Source organism: Marmota marmota, unplaced genomic scaffold, assembly GCF_001458135.2.
Source record: "Marmota marmota marmota unplaced genomic scaffold, marMar, whole genome shotgun sequence".
Classification (NCBI taxonomy): domain Eukaryota; kingdom Metazoa; phylum Chordata; class Mammalia; order Rodentia; family Sciuridae; genus Marmota; species Marmota marmota.
Genome location: NW_026000019.1, coordinates 21,561,456 through 21,581,382, shown reverse-complemented (window position 1 = coordinate 21,581,382; position 19,927 = coordinate 21,561,456). Strand labels below are relative to the sequence as shown.

General features: G+C 35.8%; 1 protein-coding gene across 2 annotated transcripts in view; it reads left to right on the top strand.

Annotated features, from left to right (window-relative positions):
* Blzf1 (basic leucine zipper nuclear factor 1) overlaps positions 1–18,850 on the top strand; it is a 34,664-nt gene extending 15,814 nt beyond the window's left edge. The window contains exons 2-8 of one of the 2 annotated variants that reach the window (XM_048810069.1): positions 141–147; positions 672–755; positions 8,359–8,798; positions 10,024–10,223; positions 12,254–12,382; positions 14,191–14,410; positions 18,494–18,850. In XM_048810069.1, coding sequence (XP_048666026.1) covers positions 725–755; positions 8,359–8,798; positions 10,024–10,223; positions 12,254–12,382; positions 14,191–14,410; positions 18,494–18,679 — 1,206 coding nt within the window. In that variant the 5' untranslated portion in view covers positions 141–147; positions 672–724 and the 3' untranslated portion in view covers positions 18,680–18,850. Of the gene's footprint in view, positions 1–140; positions 148–632; positions 756–8,358; positions 8,799–10,023; positions 10,224–12,253; positions 12,383–14,190; positions 14,411–18,493 lie in introns of those variants that run through there. The other variant, XM_015491863.2, reaches the window with a different exon arrangement.
* The last annotated feature ends 1,077 nt before the right edge of the window (positions 18,851–19,927 follow it).

The window sequence follows — 19,927 nt, the reverse complement described above, 5'->3', positions numbered from 1 at the left end:
CCCGGGCCGGCCCGCGGTTGCGGGTCTCCTGCGTCCAGAGCCGGGGCCGCCGGCGAGAACGAGCCCGCGCATTTGGGAAACCGGTCAGGGGCCTCCGCGCTGCTTCGCGTCGGGTCCCGCCGGTGGCCTGGCGTGGCCACGCCGGCTGTCATCGAGCCTGCCGTCCGCCGCGTTGAGGGCCCCGCGAGCCCAGGGTAGTCCCGGGAGCCTGTGCGGACGTGGCTGGAGGCGCGGTGTGCATCTTTGCCCTTAGGAACTGCATCATTTTGACTGTCTTACCAAAAAGGGCAAACTGAATTATCTTGAGTAGTACTTTCGTTGCTTCTTAAACGTGTAAACGGATGCGCTTTGTGTCTCCTGGGGGAATAAGTACTTTAAAATTCCTGTTGTCCTATCAGTGGTATAAAAGCTCTTTCAGTAACTTAAGCGTTTCCAAAATTCAAGACACACCTCTGGCAGTTTAGAATGTACTGGTGAGGATGGTAAAACGGCATCTACAAGTAAACTATGCCGAATTTTTTTATCACCTGTGAGAAGGGAATGTGGAGATTATTTCCCTAAGTGCTTGGGTTCTAAAAGCAGAAGTAATTAAAATACACATTTTTAACTACAGGCATTTATCAACTGTGTTTATATGCTATCATTTTAACTCTCTTCTGTGTATACGTTTTTAGGTTTTTTTCCAGTGGAAGTCTTGAAATACATTTTCATTAAAGAAAAAAAAATGGCTACCCTTAAAAGTTTAGAAACCAAAGGTAAGTGTCCTTACTTTGATGATACCTGTTTTTAAGACATGAAATTTATGATATGAAGGAATAATTCAGCCAGTTGAGTAAATCTCATAGATTCCTTGGGAATCATTTGTGTTTCAGATCTCTTCATGTTTAATTAGTAATTCAACTTTTATATTTCAGTACTTCAGATAAACCTTAACATCATTAGGTGGTATTTGTTGGATGATTACTTACTTTTAAAAGTTTAGTGTAACAAAACTGACTTGAACAATGTATTACCTATCCACTAGAAGAACAGGATTTAAATAAACAAAAATAAAGTATACCAGCAAGGCTACACTCTGAGTAGGCATTAGGAAAAGATCTGGGTTCCTTTCCTTGGGGTTTGCTGACACTCTTTGATGCTCCTTGGCTTTTCCATCCTCGGTTTACGTGGTGTTCTCTCCGTGTGCATTTTTCTGTATCCAACTTTCCCCTTTAATAAGGGCAGCAGTCATATTGGATAAGTGACCCACCCTACTCCTGTATGATTTCATCTTAACTATATTTGCATGATCCTTTTTCCAAATAAGGCCTCATTCTGAGGTACTGAGGTTAGGACTTCATCATAAGTATTTGGGGGATACAGTTCTACCTATAGCACTTGGCCGTGTTCACTAGTCAGCTTGTAGTCCTGCTTTGCTTGTAATATTCTTAATCATTCCCTACCTTTTTTAATATTTTTATTTTTTTTTTATGTGGTGCTGAGGATCAAACCCAGTGCCTCACATGTGCAAGGCAAGCGCACTGCCACTGAGCCACAACCTCGGCCCCATTCCCTACCTTTTGAAATTCATTCTTTCCATGACTTCCAAGCTACCACTGTGTTGTCAGTCTGCTCTTTACTGCCCAACACAGTAACCACATGTGACTATTTGAATTTAAATTAATATTTTTAAAAAATCAACATTTAGTTCTCAGTCATATTAGCTACAACTGTTTTAGTCAGCATTTTTTTTCCCTGCTGTACCAAAAGACCTGACCAGAACAATTGAGGTCTCAGTCCGTAGATAGCTGACCCCATTGCTGTCGACCAGAGGTGAGGAAGCACATCATGGTCGAAGGTGTGGCAGAGGAAAACAGGAAGCAGAGAAAGAGAAAGAAAGAGATAGCTGTATTCTCCAGGGACAGAAATATATATCCCAAAGGCACACCCCCAATGACCTACCTCCTCCAGCCATGTGCTACCTGTTTAAAGTTACTACTCAATTCCTATCAAGGGATTAATACACTGATTAGGTTAAAAGTCTCATAATCATTTCACTACTAAACTTTCTTGCATTGTCTCACACATGAGCATTTGGGAGATAGCTCATATCTAAACCATCACAGCCTCCAAGTACTTAGTAACCAAATGTGGCTGGTAACTCTGATATTTCTATCATTGCCAAAATTCTTTTGGATATTGCTGCTGTAGCAGTATCTCCTCTATTTTTCAGACTCCTCTCTGGTTTATGTTTTAAATATCAGTGTTTTTCAGCTCTCTTTCTCTTCTACTCTCAGAGTTTCTATGATTAATTATCTGTAAGAACAACTTCCAAATTTATCAGTAGCTCAGATCTCTCCTCTTGAGATTTAGAATTTTATAGACAACAATTATTTTTTCTTAGCTATAGACAACAATCTTGACATGTCCCAAAGTAAACTCCTGACCCAGCTCATTTGGGGAATAGAGTCAAGTTCTTCCTGCCAGAGCCTTTAATAAGAGATAGGAAGCAGTTTTCTAGAAGCAGACTTTTCAGGAAGCATATTTCCAGTAGCAAATTCTATTTATTTCAGTCCTTAAAAAGGGATATAGTAGCTTAGTGGTTCAGCACTTGCCTAGCATATGTGAGGCACTGGGTTCGATTCTCAGCACCACATATAAATAAAATAAAGGTACATTGACAACTAAAAACAATTTAAAAAAATAAAAGAAAAAAAAGGATTCAGATATGTTCAGGAAACAACAAAGAAAGGTCACACTAATAAGTACTTAATTGAATTTAATATAGCTAGATGCAACAACTGTTCTTTTCACAAGTCACTAAAACAGCTAAAAAGTATTAGAATAAGTAAATCAAAGACTAATCAAAGTAATAAACTGGGAATAAATGGGAAATAAAAGCAATTAAAATGATAACTAATGTGAAAACAACTAGCATGGCATTTAGCAAAAATTATGATTAGTGATTAAAAGCTTGTTCTTGCAGTGCCTCTGAAAGTGTTATTTTTATTGTTATTGTAATGAGGATTAGAGTTATAAAACAGCACTTTCATATACTTTATTTCATTTGATCTTCATTATCTAATAAGGAAGACAATCCAACCACTAGTGCTATTCCTACTTAATATAATGCTAACAGTGAACAAAAGTTACTTGTATTGCATAGCCTGAGAAGACATGTACTTAGGTTTGACCTTGTCAGTTGTCTGCATATCCTGTACCTGCCTCAGGTGAGAAACATGGTTATGTTCTTGATCATTGGTTGTTTGGTTTCATACTAGAACTTCCTCTCGGAAGACATATGAGCAATACTGACATCATTAGAGTGATATATCATTGCTGCTGGAGCTTTTCTAAAGGAAAAATCTGTCAGACTGTAACTGAGTTAGGAATTAATGGTTCAGCGTAAAGGAAAAACATAAGCACTTTTTAAAGGAATTGGTTATTGAACATACACCTGAAATCTTCCAGATTGTGTGTAAAAGATTGATAAGCTTCATTAGCACTTACTCATTGTCTCCGTGCCAAGCACCATTTCTGTAGCTAGTGATATAAAAAATAGGAAACATTTCTACCCTAAGAAGCTTTCAATAGTTTAGTCTGCAAGAGAAACAAATTATCCTAAAATACTGTAATATTTCCCTTTTCTGAAAGCTCCAGGGGATGGAAAGAGGGTGTAGTTGAGTGATTTATCCAAGTTTAAACAATACATAGCAATGGGGACTTTTACATTATTCTGACTCAGGGTCTGATGGCAGGGGGGACTTAAATTCTGATGCGGTCTGGTGTTCCTTCTCTCCCTGCTGACTTTTTTTGTTTGTTTGTTTGTTGTGTGTGTGTGTTTTTTTTTTTTTTTTTTTGATTGATTGAGTATCTTTCTCTGTAGATTCACAATGTTATGAATAAATGACAGTATTTGTTCAATAACAGATTGTAAAATCATACTTTTTGCTTAAATATTCTGGAGCAAGGATTGGCAAATGTGGCTCTTGGGCCTCCTTGAAAATGGTTGTGATCAGACTGATGATAGGGAACAGTAACTTTGAGTTCCACATAAATCAGATGTTATCCTAAGTAAAAAGATTCCTGCTGTTTTCATAATTAAATCTATAGTACCAACTCTATTCCATAATCATTATAGTTTGAATTTCATCAATAATCATTGCTTTTTCTCTTGTGTGTTACATACCTAACTAGAATCCTTGCTTTTACTTCCTAATTCACAAAGCCAGAAATATTTATTCTCTGGCCCTTTACAAAAAATGTTGCCAACCTCTACTCTAGAATGTTATAGACTAGCAACCTTATTTCTTATGTCCTTATATTTCACCAAAAAGAGTGAGGCATGAAATTTAGATATGATTTAGTTTGCTGGTAAGTGATCACAGGTGGAGGTAGTGTTGGTGAGTACCATAGTGGTGGTCTTGTTGATTCCCCTCAAAGAGTGCAGAAAAGCAAGGGATGATGTTTTGCTTTACTCAAACATCACTCATAATTATGGAGGTGGTACCATAGGGTCTTGAGAGAAGGTAATTGCTCACGAATGTGCCCTAGATTATGCCAGTACATATGTAATAAAGGTATCTATGTGTGTCACAGGGAAAATAGAATTATGAACGGTAAGCTACCAGATGAGAAAATGTCAAGCCCTGGCTCTCATTGCCAGCTTGCCCTTGCATGTTAGCTAGAATCAGTTGTGAGACAGAGCTGCCATGTGATAACGTAGCACAACCTTGATATTCATAAACCTTGAGTGAGTAGAACAATTCAAATAAAGTTAAGAATAAATTTAGCCAGGCGCAGTGGCACACACCTGTAATCCCAGCAGCTTGGGAGGCTGAGGCAGGAGGATCATGAGTTCAAAGCCAGACTCAGCAAAAATGAGATGCTAAGCAACTCAGTGAAACCCTGTCTCTAAATAAAATACAAAATAGAGTTGGGGATGTGGCTCGGTGGTTGTGTGCCCCTGAGTTCAATCCCTGGTACCGCCAAAAAAAGAAAAAAAAACTGTTCTGACTTGTGTAGAAATCCTATTCGCCTGTGGTCAAAGTATCACACCTGCTTGTCGTATCTTCATCCTCAGTGGGCCTGAGTGTCATGGCTCTCGTAATCTTTTTCTTGTTGTTTTTATTAATCCTTAATAAATAGTTGATTCTAAGTTCTCGAATGCCAGAATGTCTTATTAATAAAATAAAATTCACATTAAGTAAAGTTAAGACAAAACCAGATTTTAAGAACATGAGAATAGTTTTTTATTTTTAAAGTAGTTCAGTGGATATTCTAGCAAGTGCTAATAAGCTACAGCATGTTTTAAATAATGTACAGATCCTTTATCTCACTTTCTGAAATGCTCACTTGCTTATCTTTATGAAATTCAAGTCAGTCTCAAAGATCCCAAAAGTGTTTATATTTCATATTGAATTGGCACTATTTTATTCTAGTGTACATATTTTATGAATAGAGCACATTAAGTCCATCCCAGATTTCTTTCTCCCTCCCCTCTAATGTAACATGAAATTCCTAAGACCCCCAAAGTTTGTCAGGAATTTCTTTAAAGAAGAATAATGATGATCACAGTAGGCCCTAATATTTAATGAGTGCTTATTGTGCCAAACACCATTCTAAACACTTCACATGTGTTCTTATTTACTTTTAAGAATTGTATTAAATCATAGGATTGAGCATGTCAAAAAAGTAAAACTAAATAAGAACATAAGGAATAGACTAATAGATTATAGATTGATTTTTGAAGACAGTTTGGCAATACAGATCTTCACCAGACCCATTATTGGTAATTTATTTGAAAGAAATAAGTACAAGTCAGTTATGATAGTGCATTCCTATAATCCTAGCCGTATGGTAGGGTCAGGCAGGAGAATTGGTTGAACTCAGAAGTTCAGGGCTAACCCTCATAATATAGTGATAGGTTGTCTCAAAAAAGAAGGAAAGAAAGAAGAATGAATCCAGAAGTCGAGAGGTTGAGGCATGAAAATGTTCACTAAACCATTATGTAATAACACTATTTATTATAGTGAAAATTTGATAAAAGCAAGTATCCAACAATATAATAAGTGAATTCTAATATAAACATGAAGCCCTATATTATAGCCATAAAATGAAAAATATGAAGATTATAGCAAAAGAGAAAAATAATGTTAAACTTATAAAATTTATTATGATTACGATTTATTATGATTATAAAAATACCAAAGTAGTTTGATATAATAAGTATTTTATAGTGATGATAACATAGGTAAATTTATTCTTGTTAATATCTTTAGTAATGTATATTTTAAAAATAGTAATAGAAACCAAAGATGTGTGACTGTGTGTGAAGACAATCTGTTCTATTTAGTAGTTTTTGTATCTGTGTAATGAAGTTTGGAAGAGGAAGAAAACTGAGTTTAGTAAAAGTAGACCTAACAAAGAAACCTCAGGAAGTTATTCTGGTTAGATATTTCCTTTGCTTAAAACACCTTGGCAGGTAACTTTTGAACTTTCTTAACATTGCCCCAAGAATGCTTACCTTTTTTATGGTGCTTTGGCCAGAGAACTCCATTTCAGGACCGTAATTCTAAGAAAGAGGGTGACAACACAGTCTGCTTCAGTTTGGAATGTTCACAAATTATATCTCTCTCAATGTGGCTTTGGACATCAGAAACTCCAAAGAGGTTTAATTTTAGTAAGACCTTATTATTGTTCTTACCAAGCTCAATGAGTATGGTTACAGTGAAGTGTGATTTATATTTGATATAGTAAGATATTTTATTTAGTAATAATCAAAACTAAGGACATACTTGTGCTTTTTTTTTCTTACTAAGAATTCTGTTTCAGGTCTTTGTCTTAGGAGATTACGTTATTTATACCAGTTATTATTTATATATTGAAAATATAACATTACTGTATGTTATTTACATAATTTATACACACACGAATATGAGATTTGGCTAAACAGTAATGAAGTCACTAAAGAGCAATCAGTAATTCATGATTGACTTTAATGTTTTTGTAGAAATAAAATTTCTATCAAAATATACCTTTATTGCATGCACCTCACTATACATTACCCTGTAATACATTTTTAAAAATATTTATTTTTTAGTTGTAGTTGGACACAATACCTTTATTTTATTTATTTATTTATTTTTATGTGGTGCTGAGTATTGAACCCAGGGCCTCACACGTGCTAGGTAAGCACTCTTTCACTTAGCCCCTACCCTTTAATACATTTTATCTTTTTTATTTCCTTTTTGTGGTAATAAGGAATTAATCCAGGGCCTCATGGATGTTAAGCACAGGCTCTACCACTGATCTATATTTCCAGTACTCATTTTGTCTTTTCAGGTGAATATCCTGTCTCTTAAATTAGATAGTACTTCTTCCCAATGAAGTGGTCAGCACTGCCTCAGAATGTCTGAACTCTATAAGGCACTCAGCACCATGTTCGCTACCTATAATCATCAGAGTTCATTATTATGATCATCATTGCTGACCTGTGTGCTTGTCCTCTACCCTTTCCATATTCTCATTCATATCTTTTTCGTCATAAATTTGTTATTACTCATGTGTGTATTGAGTATTGTGTACAAGTACTTCATGGGGAATATAGTATACCTAAAAATAAGTTGACAGCCACTGGAAGAAACAGAACACCAGTAAAATAATTTGAATATGGTATGGTGAAAGTGAGTTCTATAGAAGTTTAATCTGACAGTACAATGTTTCAACTTCTGTAAGCAACACTTAAACCCTTAGGTTTAAAAATATGACTCAGTCTTTGCCTAATCAGTTCTCCAGTTTAACATGTTTTTCTTTACCCTTGTGCAAAGCATTCCTTGCCAGGAGGTCACAAAAAAACTTGAATTTGTTTTGAGGTACATAAATGGTTTGTAAATGTGTACATGTAAAGCTGATACTTATTTTATATTTAACTAAAATTATCATCTACCATGTGCCAAGCACTTGATCTTATAACATTCTTTCTTACTACACCTTATAATATCTTTCCTAATTTCCATTTTGCATATTAGGATATAGAGATTAATGGAGAATTAAATTATTTATCTAGATCCCCAGCACCAAAAAAAAAAAAAAAAAAAAATTATTGACCTAGGATCATATTAAGAAGAAGTCCAAATCAAATGTTGTGATTCCAGTTGTCTTGCATCTTCTTCCGAGAGATGCACTTAGACAGTTTGAGCCTGGAAAACTCAGTTCCTTGACAAATGGTTGTTTGGAAAATTACTTTTTACTCTGAATGTTTTCCTTTTTAAAAAAAATTTTTGTAGTGCCAGTAAGTTTGAATGTAAAAAAAAAGCAGTCTTGGCATTTCCTTAGCATTTCTTTCTAGTAATTCGAGTTTTGTTTCTCCTTTCTTAGTCACCCTTACTTCAACCCCAATCCGAGGAGCAGGAGATGGAATGGAAACAGAAGAGCCACCTACATCTATTGAAACCACCTCTGGAGTCCAGTCCATAAAGCATCACATCCTTCAGAATCCACGGAAGAAAGCAGCTCCTTCAGAGAACCCAGGAGTTCTTCAGCTGGGAAAGATTCTCTCTGAAAAGGCAGTGGAGGTAGAAGCTATAAGAATACGTGTTCCCAAAACTGCTATAACTCATGATATCCCCAACAAAAATGGAAAGGTTAAATCTCTAGGATATCATAGAGGAGAATTTCATGGTCAGCCTGAAGGAGTTATAGAATCTAGAAAGGAACTCTCTGAGGTGAAGACTGTATTGGAAGAGCTCAAGAACTCTGAAAGAAGGTTACTACAAGACAAAGAAGGTCTTTCAAACCAGCTCCGAGTACAGACAGAGGTAAGATTGGCCTGAATCACTTGAATGGGGGGCAACTTTTTACACCTGGACCTTCTAAGCCTGGATAGGAAACTACGTTTCTTCGTGGAAATGTCATTTATCATAGGTTATCATTTCTTTAAAATTTTTCCTCTTATATTTCTCATTCTCTCTGAGGGCTTCTAGAGGGTTGTTATTGGGAACTTATACTAAGCCTAGTCAAGGATGGATATGTGAGATGCTTATAAAAGTAGGTTGTAAAGGTAGGTTACAGTTATAAAGTGCCAAACCAAAGGGTGACCAAATCAATCTATAGTGCTTGATGGTGTTGCTGTGATCTTTACATCTTAGTAAAATTGCCTTAACTCTCCCTTGTTTCTCTATTGGACTGTGTCTTTTTTGCCAGATACTAGTCTTGTGACACCATAATGATTCTTGTCCAACTGTATTAATGTATTTAATAATACACATAAACGTGTAATTTAAACACACATAATATATTTAATAATATATTTAATATATAAACACAAACATATATATATATTTATAAATTTTGGGGGAGGGGACTGAGTCATATCCCCACTGAGCCACACTCCCAGCCCTTTTTCATTTTTTATTTTAAGACAGGGTGTCACTAAGTTGCTTAGGGGCCATGCTGAATTTCTAAGGCAGACCTGGAACTTGCAGTTCTCCTGCCTCAGTCTCCTAAGTCGCTGGGATTATAGGCATGCACTACCACACCTGGTAATAATATATTTTAAATATGTCTTTAACCAATTTCTAAGTACAAAAGTAGTACATTCTTATTAGATCTTAGTATTAAGATATCTGGCAAAGTTTGTCAGAGTACTTCATATACTATTGAATGTACAGCTCTTTCTCCTATTGATGGTCCTACAGTCTCCTGAAGTAGAGAAATGATATAAGGAACCTCTCCTTCAGAATCACTCCTACAATGTTTAAGACCACATCAAAACTGAACTCAGATATCTGGCAAATAATAAACATTTTTTACACTAGAGAAAAACACAATGAAAATGGTACCACCCATAACTACACTATTGAGATATGGGCTCTGGGTTCGATCCTCAGCACCACATAAAAATCAAATAAAGATGTTGTGTCCACCAAAAACTGAAAAATAAATATTAAAAAATTCTCTCTCTCTCTCTCTCTCTCTCTCTCTCAAAAAAAAAAAAATCTGTGACATTTCTTTGAGCTTATTGTATTTGTTATGTTCTTCTAGGTAAATCGTGAGTTAAAAAAGTTGTTGGTGGCTTCTGTGGGGGATGATCTTCAGTATCACTTTGAACGTCTAGCCCGTGAAAAGAATCAGCTTATTTTAGAAAATGAAGCCCTAGGTCGAAACACAGCTCAACTCTCCGAACAGTTAGAACGTATGTCCATACAGTGTGATGTGTGGCGTAGTAAATTCCTCGCAAGCAGGTATTTTCTATTCTAAATAGTATTTCATTTACTAGTTTTTGTTATCAGGTTTTCAAACCATAATACAAGAAAGTAGATTATAGTACAAAAATTTCTGAGATTGTACTTCATACATCATTTAATATGTGGCTTTCACACAATCTCCCTGAATGGGAAAATAATAGAAGGATCCTTTCTCAGTCTGGAAATCACTTCTCTTGCAGGGTTTAAGATCAAAACAAACCTGTAAATTCAGATATCTGGTAAATATTAAAACTAAAAAAGGCAAAACTACATTTTTTTTTCCACCTTCTATCTGGAGAACTCTAATATTGTTCCCACTACCTAAGAGGACACTGTCCATGTCCTGTTCTTATAGATCTTTTGTCTATATAAGAGAGCTTCCCAACCTTTTTCTTTCCATCATAAGTAAAAAAAAAATACAACATTTTTATGGCATACTTCATGAGGCTACTGTCTAACAGGTAATAAACCAGGTCTGAATCTAGGTGTCTGGACTGGTTGGGAAACTCTGCTATATATCTATTGACTCTTTGTTTATCCCTGTCGACTTTGAGTTACTGGGGACAAGATCTGATGTTATTCATCTCTGTATTTCTAATGCTTAGAAAAGGACTTTTTATGTTTAACAATTACTGATTTAAATTGAATCATCTAGAAAATTTTCACAAAACACCCAAAGGTTTCCATGTTATACTTTAAGAACCACGTATTTTTTCAGGTACTAACATCTCTCATACTTTCTAGTACTTGATTGTTCTTAAAGTTCTTCATTTATTTGTTTTCTAGTTGTGCTAGTATAGTATGCTATTTGAAGAAATGAATTTACTAGTATTGACTTAAATTGAAACATAGTTCTTATTAAACAGTTTAAGAGGCAAATCATGCATATGTCATACAGGTTATTGCAGTATGTAACTTTCTTAACATCCTGATCAACACCTGTGATCACATTCTAAAGACAATAAAAATTGATATTTTAGTTGATTTAACCTATTAATGTCAAAATTGTTTTCCTTTTAAGGAATTCAGTAATAAGTATGGTCTGAAACTTTAAATTTTAGTGTTAAATTTTCAGCTGAAACTATACTTTAAAATTTGCTTCAGTTTCATCAGTAGAGTTGGTCAAATAAAATGTAGTATTTACAATCACTAGAAAACATGAAGTTGGTTCTTCAAAACTGTAAATGAGTTGGGCCAATAATCAAACCACTCAGGAGGCTATGGCAGTAGGATCACAAGTTGAGACCAGCCTGGACAACTTAGCGAAACTCAAGTCTCAAAAGTAAAACTTTAAAAAAGGCTAGGGTTATAGCTCAGTGCATGTGCAAAGCCCTGGGTTCGATCCCCAGTGCCGCAAAAATAGAAAACTGGGAATAAGATAGTGTTACATGTGCTCATGTGGAAAAAGCTCCAAAATTAGTAAGTTAAAAAAGCAAGGTATGGTAACTTTGTATTAAATAATCCCATTTTTTAAACTGTGTTTATTTTTAACAGATACTTTTATGTTGAAATATACATGATTTTTGGTAAAAATGTGTAAGAAACTTTTATGTTACATATAAAAGGATGGTCATGCTAGGCAAGAGGAAAGACTTAGTTTTCATCTTATAGAAACCTTTCTATTTTTCTGTATTTTTCTAAGGGCAAATTATAATTGAGTAATAAAAAAATAACTCATTTTTATCTTCCTCTTTAAATTTTTCTGTATTTAAAAATGTTTTATTTATTTTTCAAATATGATTAATCTGGAATAAGATTGGGGTAAATTCAAAAGTTATTGTATAGAAAAATTAAGTGTTTCCTTTGTCATTTTACAAATATTTTAACTGAATCCCTTTAATGAGCTCTAAGCTCATAAACCTTTTTAAATTTAAAATTTTCACTAAAAAAATTTTAAAACAAGACAGCTGACTATGTTAAATCTTCTTTGTTTGTTTTTGAAAATGCCAGTTACAAAGCAGTATGTTAATTTTTCTTTACAGTTTTATTATCAGAGAATTTGTATGTGAAATTTTAATCTATTCTAGGGTAATGGCAGATGAGTTAACCAGCTCCAGAGCAGTTTTACAGCGTCACAATCGTGATGCACAAAGTGCTATACAAGATCTCCTGAGTGAACGGGAGCAGTTTCGTCAAGAAATGATAGCTACCAAGAAGTACGGAGCTTGTTTACATACTGAACTCTTCTGGTTTCTCCTGAAGTTTTTGTTGCTGTGAAAGGTTTTTTTTGTTTTGTTTTGTTTTGTTTTAAATGTGTCTACATTTGATAACTTACTGAACATATACTTTAAGTAGCACTTTAAAACGGATGTCTTGGGAGGTAGGAGGCCTAAAATATAGACATGCTTCTTCACCTGTTCTTAATTAGGGAAATGATTATTTATACCAGTAATAGAAAAAACATATGGAATTAAAAGCTGATTTGGATGGTAGTTTTGTAGTTTAATATAACTCTTGTTAGAAGTCAAGGAATATACCTGTCTTTCCAATGGAAGGTAATCTTTTTGAAGACTTTCTATAGGATTAGAGTTTGTTTTCAAATCCATATCCAGAACTACTCAAGTTGGTAGTCTTTAAAAAAAAAAAAAAAAAAGTCTTACTTAAAAATAAGCTCCTTGCACTATATATAATTGAATTATTAACAACAGGATCAGTAAGTGTCAAAGAGTAAATTGTATGTGTGATTAAAAGAACAAAGCCTACTATGTCAAAATATCAAAATTCGTGGGAGGCAGCTAATGCAGTGTTTAGAGGAAAATGCATAGCCTTAAATGCTTATTTTGGAAAAGAAGAAAGGTCTCATCTCACTCAAAAAATTAAACCCAAAGTAAGCAGAAGAAAGAATACAATAAGGATGAAAGCTAAAGTACATTTAAAAGCCAAATGTTAGTTCTTTGAAAAGATAAACTTAAGGGCGCCGAGGTTGTGGCTTAGTGGTAGAATGCTTGCCTAGCATGCAGGAGGCACTGGATTCCATCCTCAGCACCACGTAAATGTAAAATAAAGATATTGTGTCCACATAAAACTTCAAGAATAAATATTCAAAAAAAGAAAAACTTACGAAACCTCTAGCAAGTTTAATTATGGTAAAAAGAGAAGATTCGCATTAAATGTTAGGAATGACCCTGCAGGTTATATAAACATGAAAAAAAAAATCATAAAAGATGATTACAACTCTATGTCAATAAATTCAGTAATGTAGATGAAATAGACTATTAAAGGTAACTCTAGAACATATATATATTGACCCCCAGAACTGCAAAAAAAAAAAGGAAAAAATATATTACCTAAATAGTCCTAATCTACTAGGTATGCATTTGTAGTTAAAAACCATCTAGTAAGGAAATAAGGGAAATTCTGGGTCTAATTGGATTCACTAGTAAATACTAGTAAACATCTAAGAAAGAAATAAAGTTTACACAAATTCATTCAAGTGTAAAGGAGAAAGGAAAAATTTCTAACTCATTTTATGAGACTACCATTATCTTAATACCAAAACCAAAGATATAACAAAAAAACTATAGACTATAGACCAATACCTCTAAGGAACATAGATGTAAAAATCCTTAACAGAGATTTAGTGAATCAAATGCAATAGTATAGAAAAAGATTTGTTCATTATGACAAACTAGGGTTAAGCTCAGGTATTGTAGGTTGGTTTAGCATTCAAAATCAGTGTAAACTCACCAAAAAAGAAAACCCATAGATGCACAAATCAGTAGCTCCTGTACTAAAATATAATAACTAAAAATGTACTATTTTTTGAGTGATTTTCAGATTGACAGATGCTTTTTGTTGTTAATTTATTTGACCAGACTTCCTGGTTTATTGAACTTGGAGAGAGAAAGATACAGGAGAAAGACAGTGTATGATTTCAGAAATATGTTTCTCATTTATTTATTATTATGGATTTTTATATATTGTCTTCTCACTAATGTTCAGAGTTCATGTGTATCTTATGCAGATTTTTGGAGGAGCTCTTGGTCTCCTTACAGTGGGGAAGAGAGCAGACTTACTCCCCCAGTGCACAACCTCAGAGCACAGCAGAACTTGCATTAACAAATCACAACTTAGCAAAAGCATTAAATTCTCATCTTCTGGGGAATGTTGGCATTGGCAGTCAGAAAAAGATACCATCAACAGTTGAATTCTGCAGCTCCCCAGCTGAAAAAATGGCTGAAAAGGTAAAGTAGTTTCATGATCTGTGGAATTTCTATTATGATCTCTGGAATTTTACTTACTGAAAAGCAACATGTTATAATGGAAGTACTTGGCATTGGGAGTAGGGAAGTGCGGGATCTAAGCCTGATTTTCATACTAATGAGCTTGTGATCATGAAGACAATTATTTTCTCCTCTGAGCTTTAATTTTCCCTACCATAACTGCTGTATTTTGAGAAGAAAAAAATGTAATTGTTTTGAAAGAGGTCCAGTTTTTTAATTTAGTAATCATTAGTGAGTTAAGTAGGTTACTTCTGATCTAAGAAATTATGTAATTCCCACATAAAAGCTGGGAAAGTGCTAAATAATACAAGATTCAAATAATGTAGACCAAGTACCTACAGTTCTGGATGAATTCAGGGCCCATGCAGGTGACCTATCAAATACTATGATCTTACAGTTCTGGGTGACAGCAAAGTTTACCTTACAACTTTAGTACCCAACTCCAGGTCCCCATGTTAGACCTTGTTATTCACTAGAACTCTTCCATTATCAAAATCTTTAACATCTTTCTCTCTGATCTGTGACTCCAATTTCTTTCTAACTCTGATTCTTCCATTTTTACTACCTGTTTCTTGATCACATCATTATTTTTATTCTCTTGATAACTATATTTTTTTCATCTTATCAGCTCACAGCCCCAACTTCTCTTCCTTCTCTGGCATGCCTAGACTTCATTTTCAAGGGCCTTGTTCCTTTGTCCTCCCCAGGTATACTCAGAACCCAGTCTTTTGTCAGTTTGGCTGTTTGCCTTCTTTGTTTCAGTACCCATCAGACCCCACTACCTCACATTCACCAGATGACTTTGGTTCCTGATTCACAGAAGAAGGAGAGAGTATGGGCAGAAAACTGCCCCAGAGTCCCAGTTGATGTCTGGAAGCCTACATGTATGATGACCTGCATTATACTCATTTCTTTCCGAGGGAAAGGTATTCCCCCTCTGCCCCAAGCATATTCGCTCTCTAGGCACATCAGATTCATGAACAGTTATCCCTTCTCTCTCTGTTGACTTTTTCCTTTTCAGTTAAGAATATGCCCAGGTGTCATCCATCTAAAAGACAAGTCTCTCTCAGTAGGCCCTGGGTATGGCCTCATCACCTCCCTTCACAGCCTGTTTGTCCTCGCAAGCCATCCACTTCAAAGTGTTGAAGACTCCCAGCCTCACTGTACTTAAAAAGTACTCTTACACAGGTCATGAATGCTTATTTTGTGATCATATTTTACCCAATCAAGCATTTTTTTCCTTCAATCTCCCTTGACTTCTGTGACATTACTCTTTCTGAGCTCTTCTTTATAGACATTCTCTACATCTGCACATTTCTGCTCATTATAGAGACAGCTAAAAACGGAACAGCCTCTTTTCTCCCAGCTTTTACATTTGTATACCCCCCTAAAAAGAAGAAAAATAACCTTCTTTCCTATATTCCATATCTTAGTGACTGTTCCTATTGTATATGGTATTTTCAGGATTCCATAAAATAATGCATTTAAAGGCCATAACAGTTTCTAACATAAAGCAATTTCTCAACTAATGGTAGCCGTGATTTTTATTTTTTTCCTTCAGGCTCCATTCCTGTTCATTTTACCATCTTCTTAGTTCCTTCTGATTTACACACACACACACACCCCTACACCTGCCCTGCTCCCAAGTTCCAGCTCCTGACTTACACCCTTGACTGGGTCAGTATCCCTGGCTTTTTTTTTTTTTTTTAAACCTGCCTCCAGGCCATCTTGAGCTACTTTCCCAGAGGGTTGTTTTTTAAATGCCAATACAATAATCATACAGCTCCCAGTCTCCCTCATTATTGAATCTAAATTTTTCATATAGTAGAGAAGAATTTTTGTAATCTTTTTTTCATCCCTCCTTCTCACAGATCATTTCACAGGTGCCCCTACCACTCTGCACTTCACATTCTAGCAGTGTTGACCATTTCTCATTCCACATACTTACCCTTGTGTTCCCATCTCCCTAGACTGCTTCCCAGCACCTGACCTGTTGCCCAGCCTCTGCACCACCTGGATGAGTCAGTTTTCTCTAAGTCTCACTGGCAAGTCTAGATGTGCATTCTGCAGGCTTCCATTGCACTAGCTCTTCATTAGCTCATATTTGTTTGATTCTCCTTCCTTATCCCAAACCATGAGCTGCTTAAGGGGTAGGGAATATGTCTTTGTTTCCTCAAGGTGTGGAATCTGTTGTACATAGTAGGGACTCAACTATTTACTGAATGAATCAGTGCCTAAAACTATACTTATCACCTTAATCAAAAACATTGTTTCCTCTTTTCTACTATTTGTTGGGAAATTATGTCAATGCATACTTGGTTACTACCAGGAACATTTGGAGTAATGGACCACTCCCTCTTTTTTAAAGTACTTTCTTCCCTTGTTTTTTTCCTATGCTACAATTTCCTGTGTTTTCTTTTATCTGACCATTCTATTTCAGAATATTGGCGATTCTCAGGGCTTGATCAAGATTCCCTTGTTCTCTTAGTCCTTTATCCCATCACATTTTCCCATTTAACAAAACTGATAACACTTCTTCCTTAGGATTTCTTGAACCTTTCAGCCCCATTACCTCAAGTTGCCATTATTTTTTTTTCCCCCAGAGATACACACGAGAGTTTATTTGTCAGAGCTGACAAATAAAGGCACATGCCTCCATAGTGAAGAGAGGCCAGTTGCCCTTATTTTTTAATCAGAAAATTGCAGTGATTTACCTTTCTGTCTTTTTCCCTTGTCTGCCCTAATGCCTCCTCCTTTTCCCATCTTCCACACCATGTATAGCATGATCTTTGAAAGGGACAATGCTTAAAAATCAATCCTTGTCACTTTTAGCCTAACATCCAGAAGCATTTCTATCCATTCTGATGTCTCAGTCTCCTGTTGAATTTCCTAAGCATTTTGTTTCTCTCTAAAGATCCATAATGTGACAACATATATAGGGTATTTGGAAACTTTATTTTCCCCTCCGAATTTATAAGTAACTTTAAGCCTCTCTTCTTTGCTTGTTATCTTATATTTAACTAGGTTGCATAAAATGGAAAGATCTCAAAAACTAAATTGAAAAAGCACAGTTTATTTGAAAAATAGAGGTCCTAAAATAGAATGATGGCTTTTAAGTGATGCTGGGATATTCTTAAAGTAGCGCTGGTGTGGGTGTGGTGGTAACTTAGAAGGATAAAACAATCTTCTAGACAACATCAGAGCAGGGAAATGGGCCTCTTCAGCAATTCTTGTAAGCTCCCTTGAATAAGCCCTCCAGAGAGAAGGACTTTTCTCTGGTTGCTTTCACAATTTCCTTCCAATTGCATTGCCTACCTACTTTGAAACATAACTCATATTCATCATGTGACAATTATTGGGAGAATATGAATAACAGATAGAAGAGCTGTGAGCCAGACGTGTTATCTTTATCTTTATAAACATGTTAGAGAAATATTTTCAATCCAAAAGTTCCTGCTTTGATTATCAGTAAAGGAGACTAAACAGGAAAAGTCAGGGTGAAGAATAGGGAGAGTGATAGTATTATGGAACTCAAGAAATGAAAACATGATTGTTAACACAAACTATTGCATGTAAGTTGGAAAAAGAGAAATGAAAAGCCATTTATTTTACAAATAAAAACTAATCATACTGCAAAATAGCATTTGATAAAAGAATGAAAAGCAAAATCTTGATTTTAAGTAGTTGAATGAAAGATTAAAGAAGACATAGTGAACACCATTTACTTAAAGATAAAAATTGACATCACAAGGTAGAATTGATGTAAGCTCATTTTCTGTTTTTATTCCTGTCAGTATTCATAAAAGAGCATTAATTTTATCATTCTTAAAAAAACATGTAACAGTGTAATTAATAATAACTAGGAATTTTTGTTAAATGTATGGTTGCGGGGGGATAAGTTCTCAAATTCATCCTTCAGATGTGATTTTTATAAGAATTCCATATTAGTGAACTGGAACGTTATAGGTAGTCATACATCAGTGAAATGAAAGGCTTTTATAGTTCATACTACATACGTCTAATATTATCTCTCGTTTTCCTTAGGTTCTACGCATTTTGGATCCAGTCACCTGTACAGAAAGCTCACCTGATAATCTATTTTCTCAGTCTTCACCAACCACATTACTTGCTACAAAGAAAAATATTGGACGATTTCATCCCTATACTAGATACGAAAATGTAACTTTCAATTGCTGCAATCACTGCCAGGGAGAACTTATTGTCCTTTAATATTCCATATGTTGGAGGCATGTCCAAGAGTCATTTTTATTTGGGAGTTGGGTTCTTATAATACAAGGTAATGTCACTTCCTCTTTACATATCATATATCTACAAAGATATTTTATGTTCTGGACTTCAGATTATCCTTTCTTAATAAATATCTCAGGGTACAAAAGCAAACCGTGTAGGTATGTTTAGAGTACAGGATAATATCCAGGCAAACACAATGTTTATGCTAAAAGACTCAAAAAGATTTTCTACCTGTCTTTGAGGCCCAAAATTATTATTCTTATATTATTCATCATTCTATAAGAAAATGTTTCATTTGGGTGCACTACTGCAGACAAACTAAATCCATGAGTCAAATGTCACCATACCCATTCATCTGCTATTGCCTAAGCTGGTTTTGAACAACAGCAGAGTAGATGCGGCAGGACTTGTAGACCCTTGAAGGATTGTTCTTTACAGAAAAAAATTTCTAACCCTTACATAAAAATAATACCTGGGAGACAGGGTGAAGAGGTTACAATCATTTTTGCCGCAGTCTGGCTGGGCACAATTCAGGAGCCACTTGTCAAAAGAAACGAACTTTATTTTTAGAACACACACCACACCACACAGCTCCTCAGGAAAAACTCTCAGAGGCCAACTGCCACCACCAGCTTCCCACAAGCCTCTCAACCTCCCCCACTCCTCCTGCTCTTGAGGCTGATTGGCTGGGTCATGTGGGTAGAGCCAAAGAAAGTCCCCCAATGAGCAGCTCCGTGGTCTGAAAGGGCGGGGAAACAGCCCAATGAGCATCACCGCAGAGGAGCCAATCAGTTGGCAGCTAGAAGTTTGCTGGGGCCGCTGTGAGCCAATCATCAGCTGGCAGCTGGAAGTTTGCTGGGGCCCCTCGGCTGTGGCTCTCAACATCTCCCCCTCTCTGTTTAAACAACAAGCATGTGGCTTAGGGACCGTGCCTGCCTTAGGTTGTCCAATACTACATATGGTCCTTACCCGTCATCAGATGAGCTGACCTCAAGGCATCAGCCTTCTGTCTTAGGTTGGTACCATTGCAATTGGATCTTACCCGTCATTGACTACCGGTCCAGCATACAGCCACACCTGTGGATAGGTCTTTGTACCAGTAGGGGGGTGAGGTTCTTTGCCTCACCTCTGTTGGCCCCCAAATTTTAGCTGAACGACCATGACAAGCAGAAGGGAGGAAGATACACCAAGCCAATTGACGGCTCCTTTTGGAAAAATTGTACCACC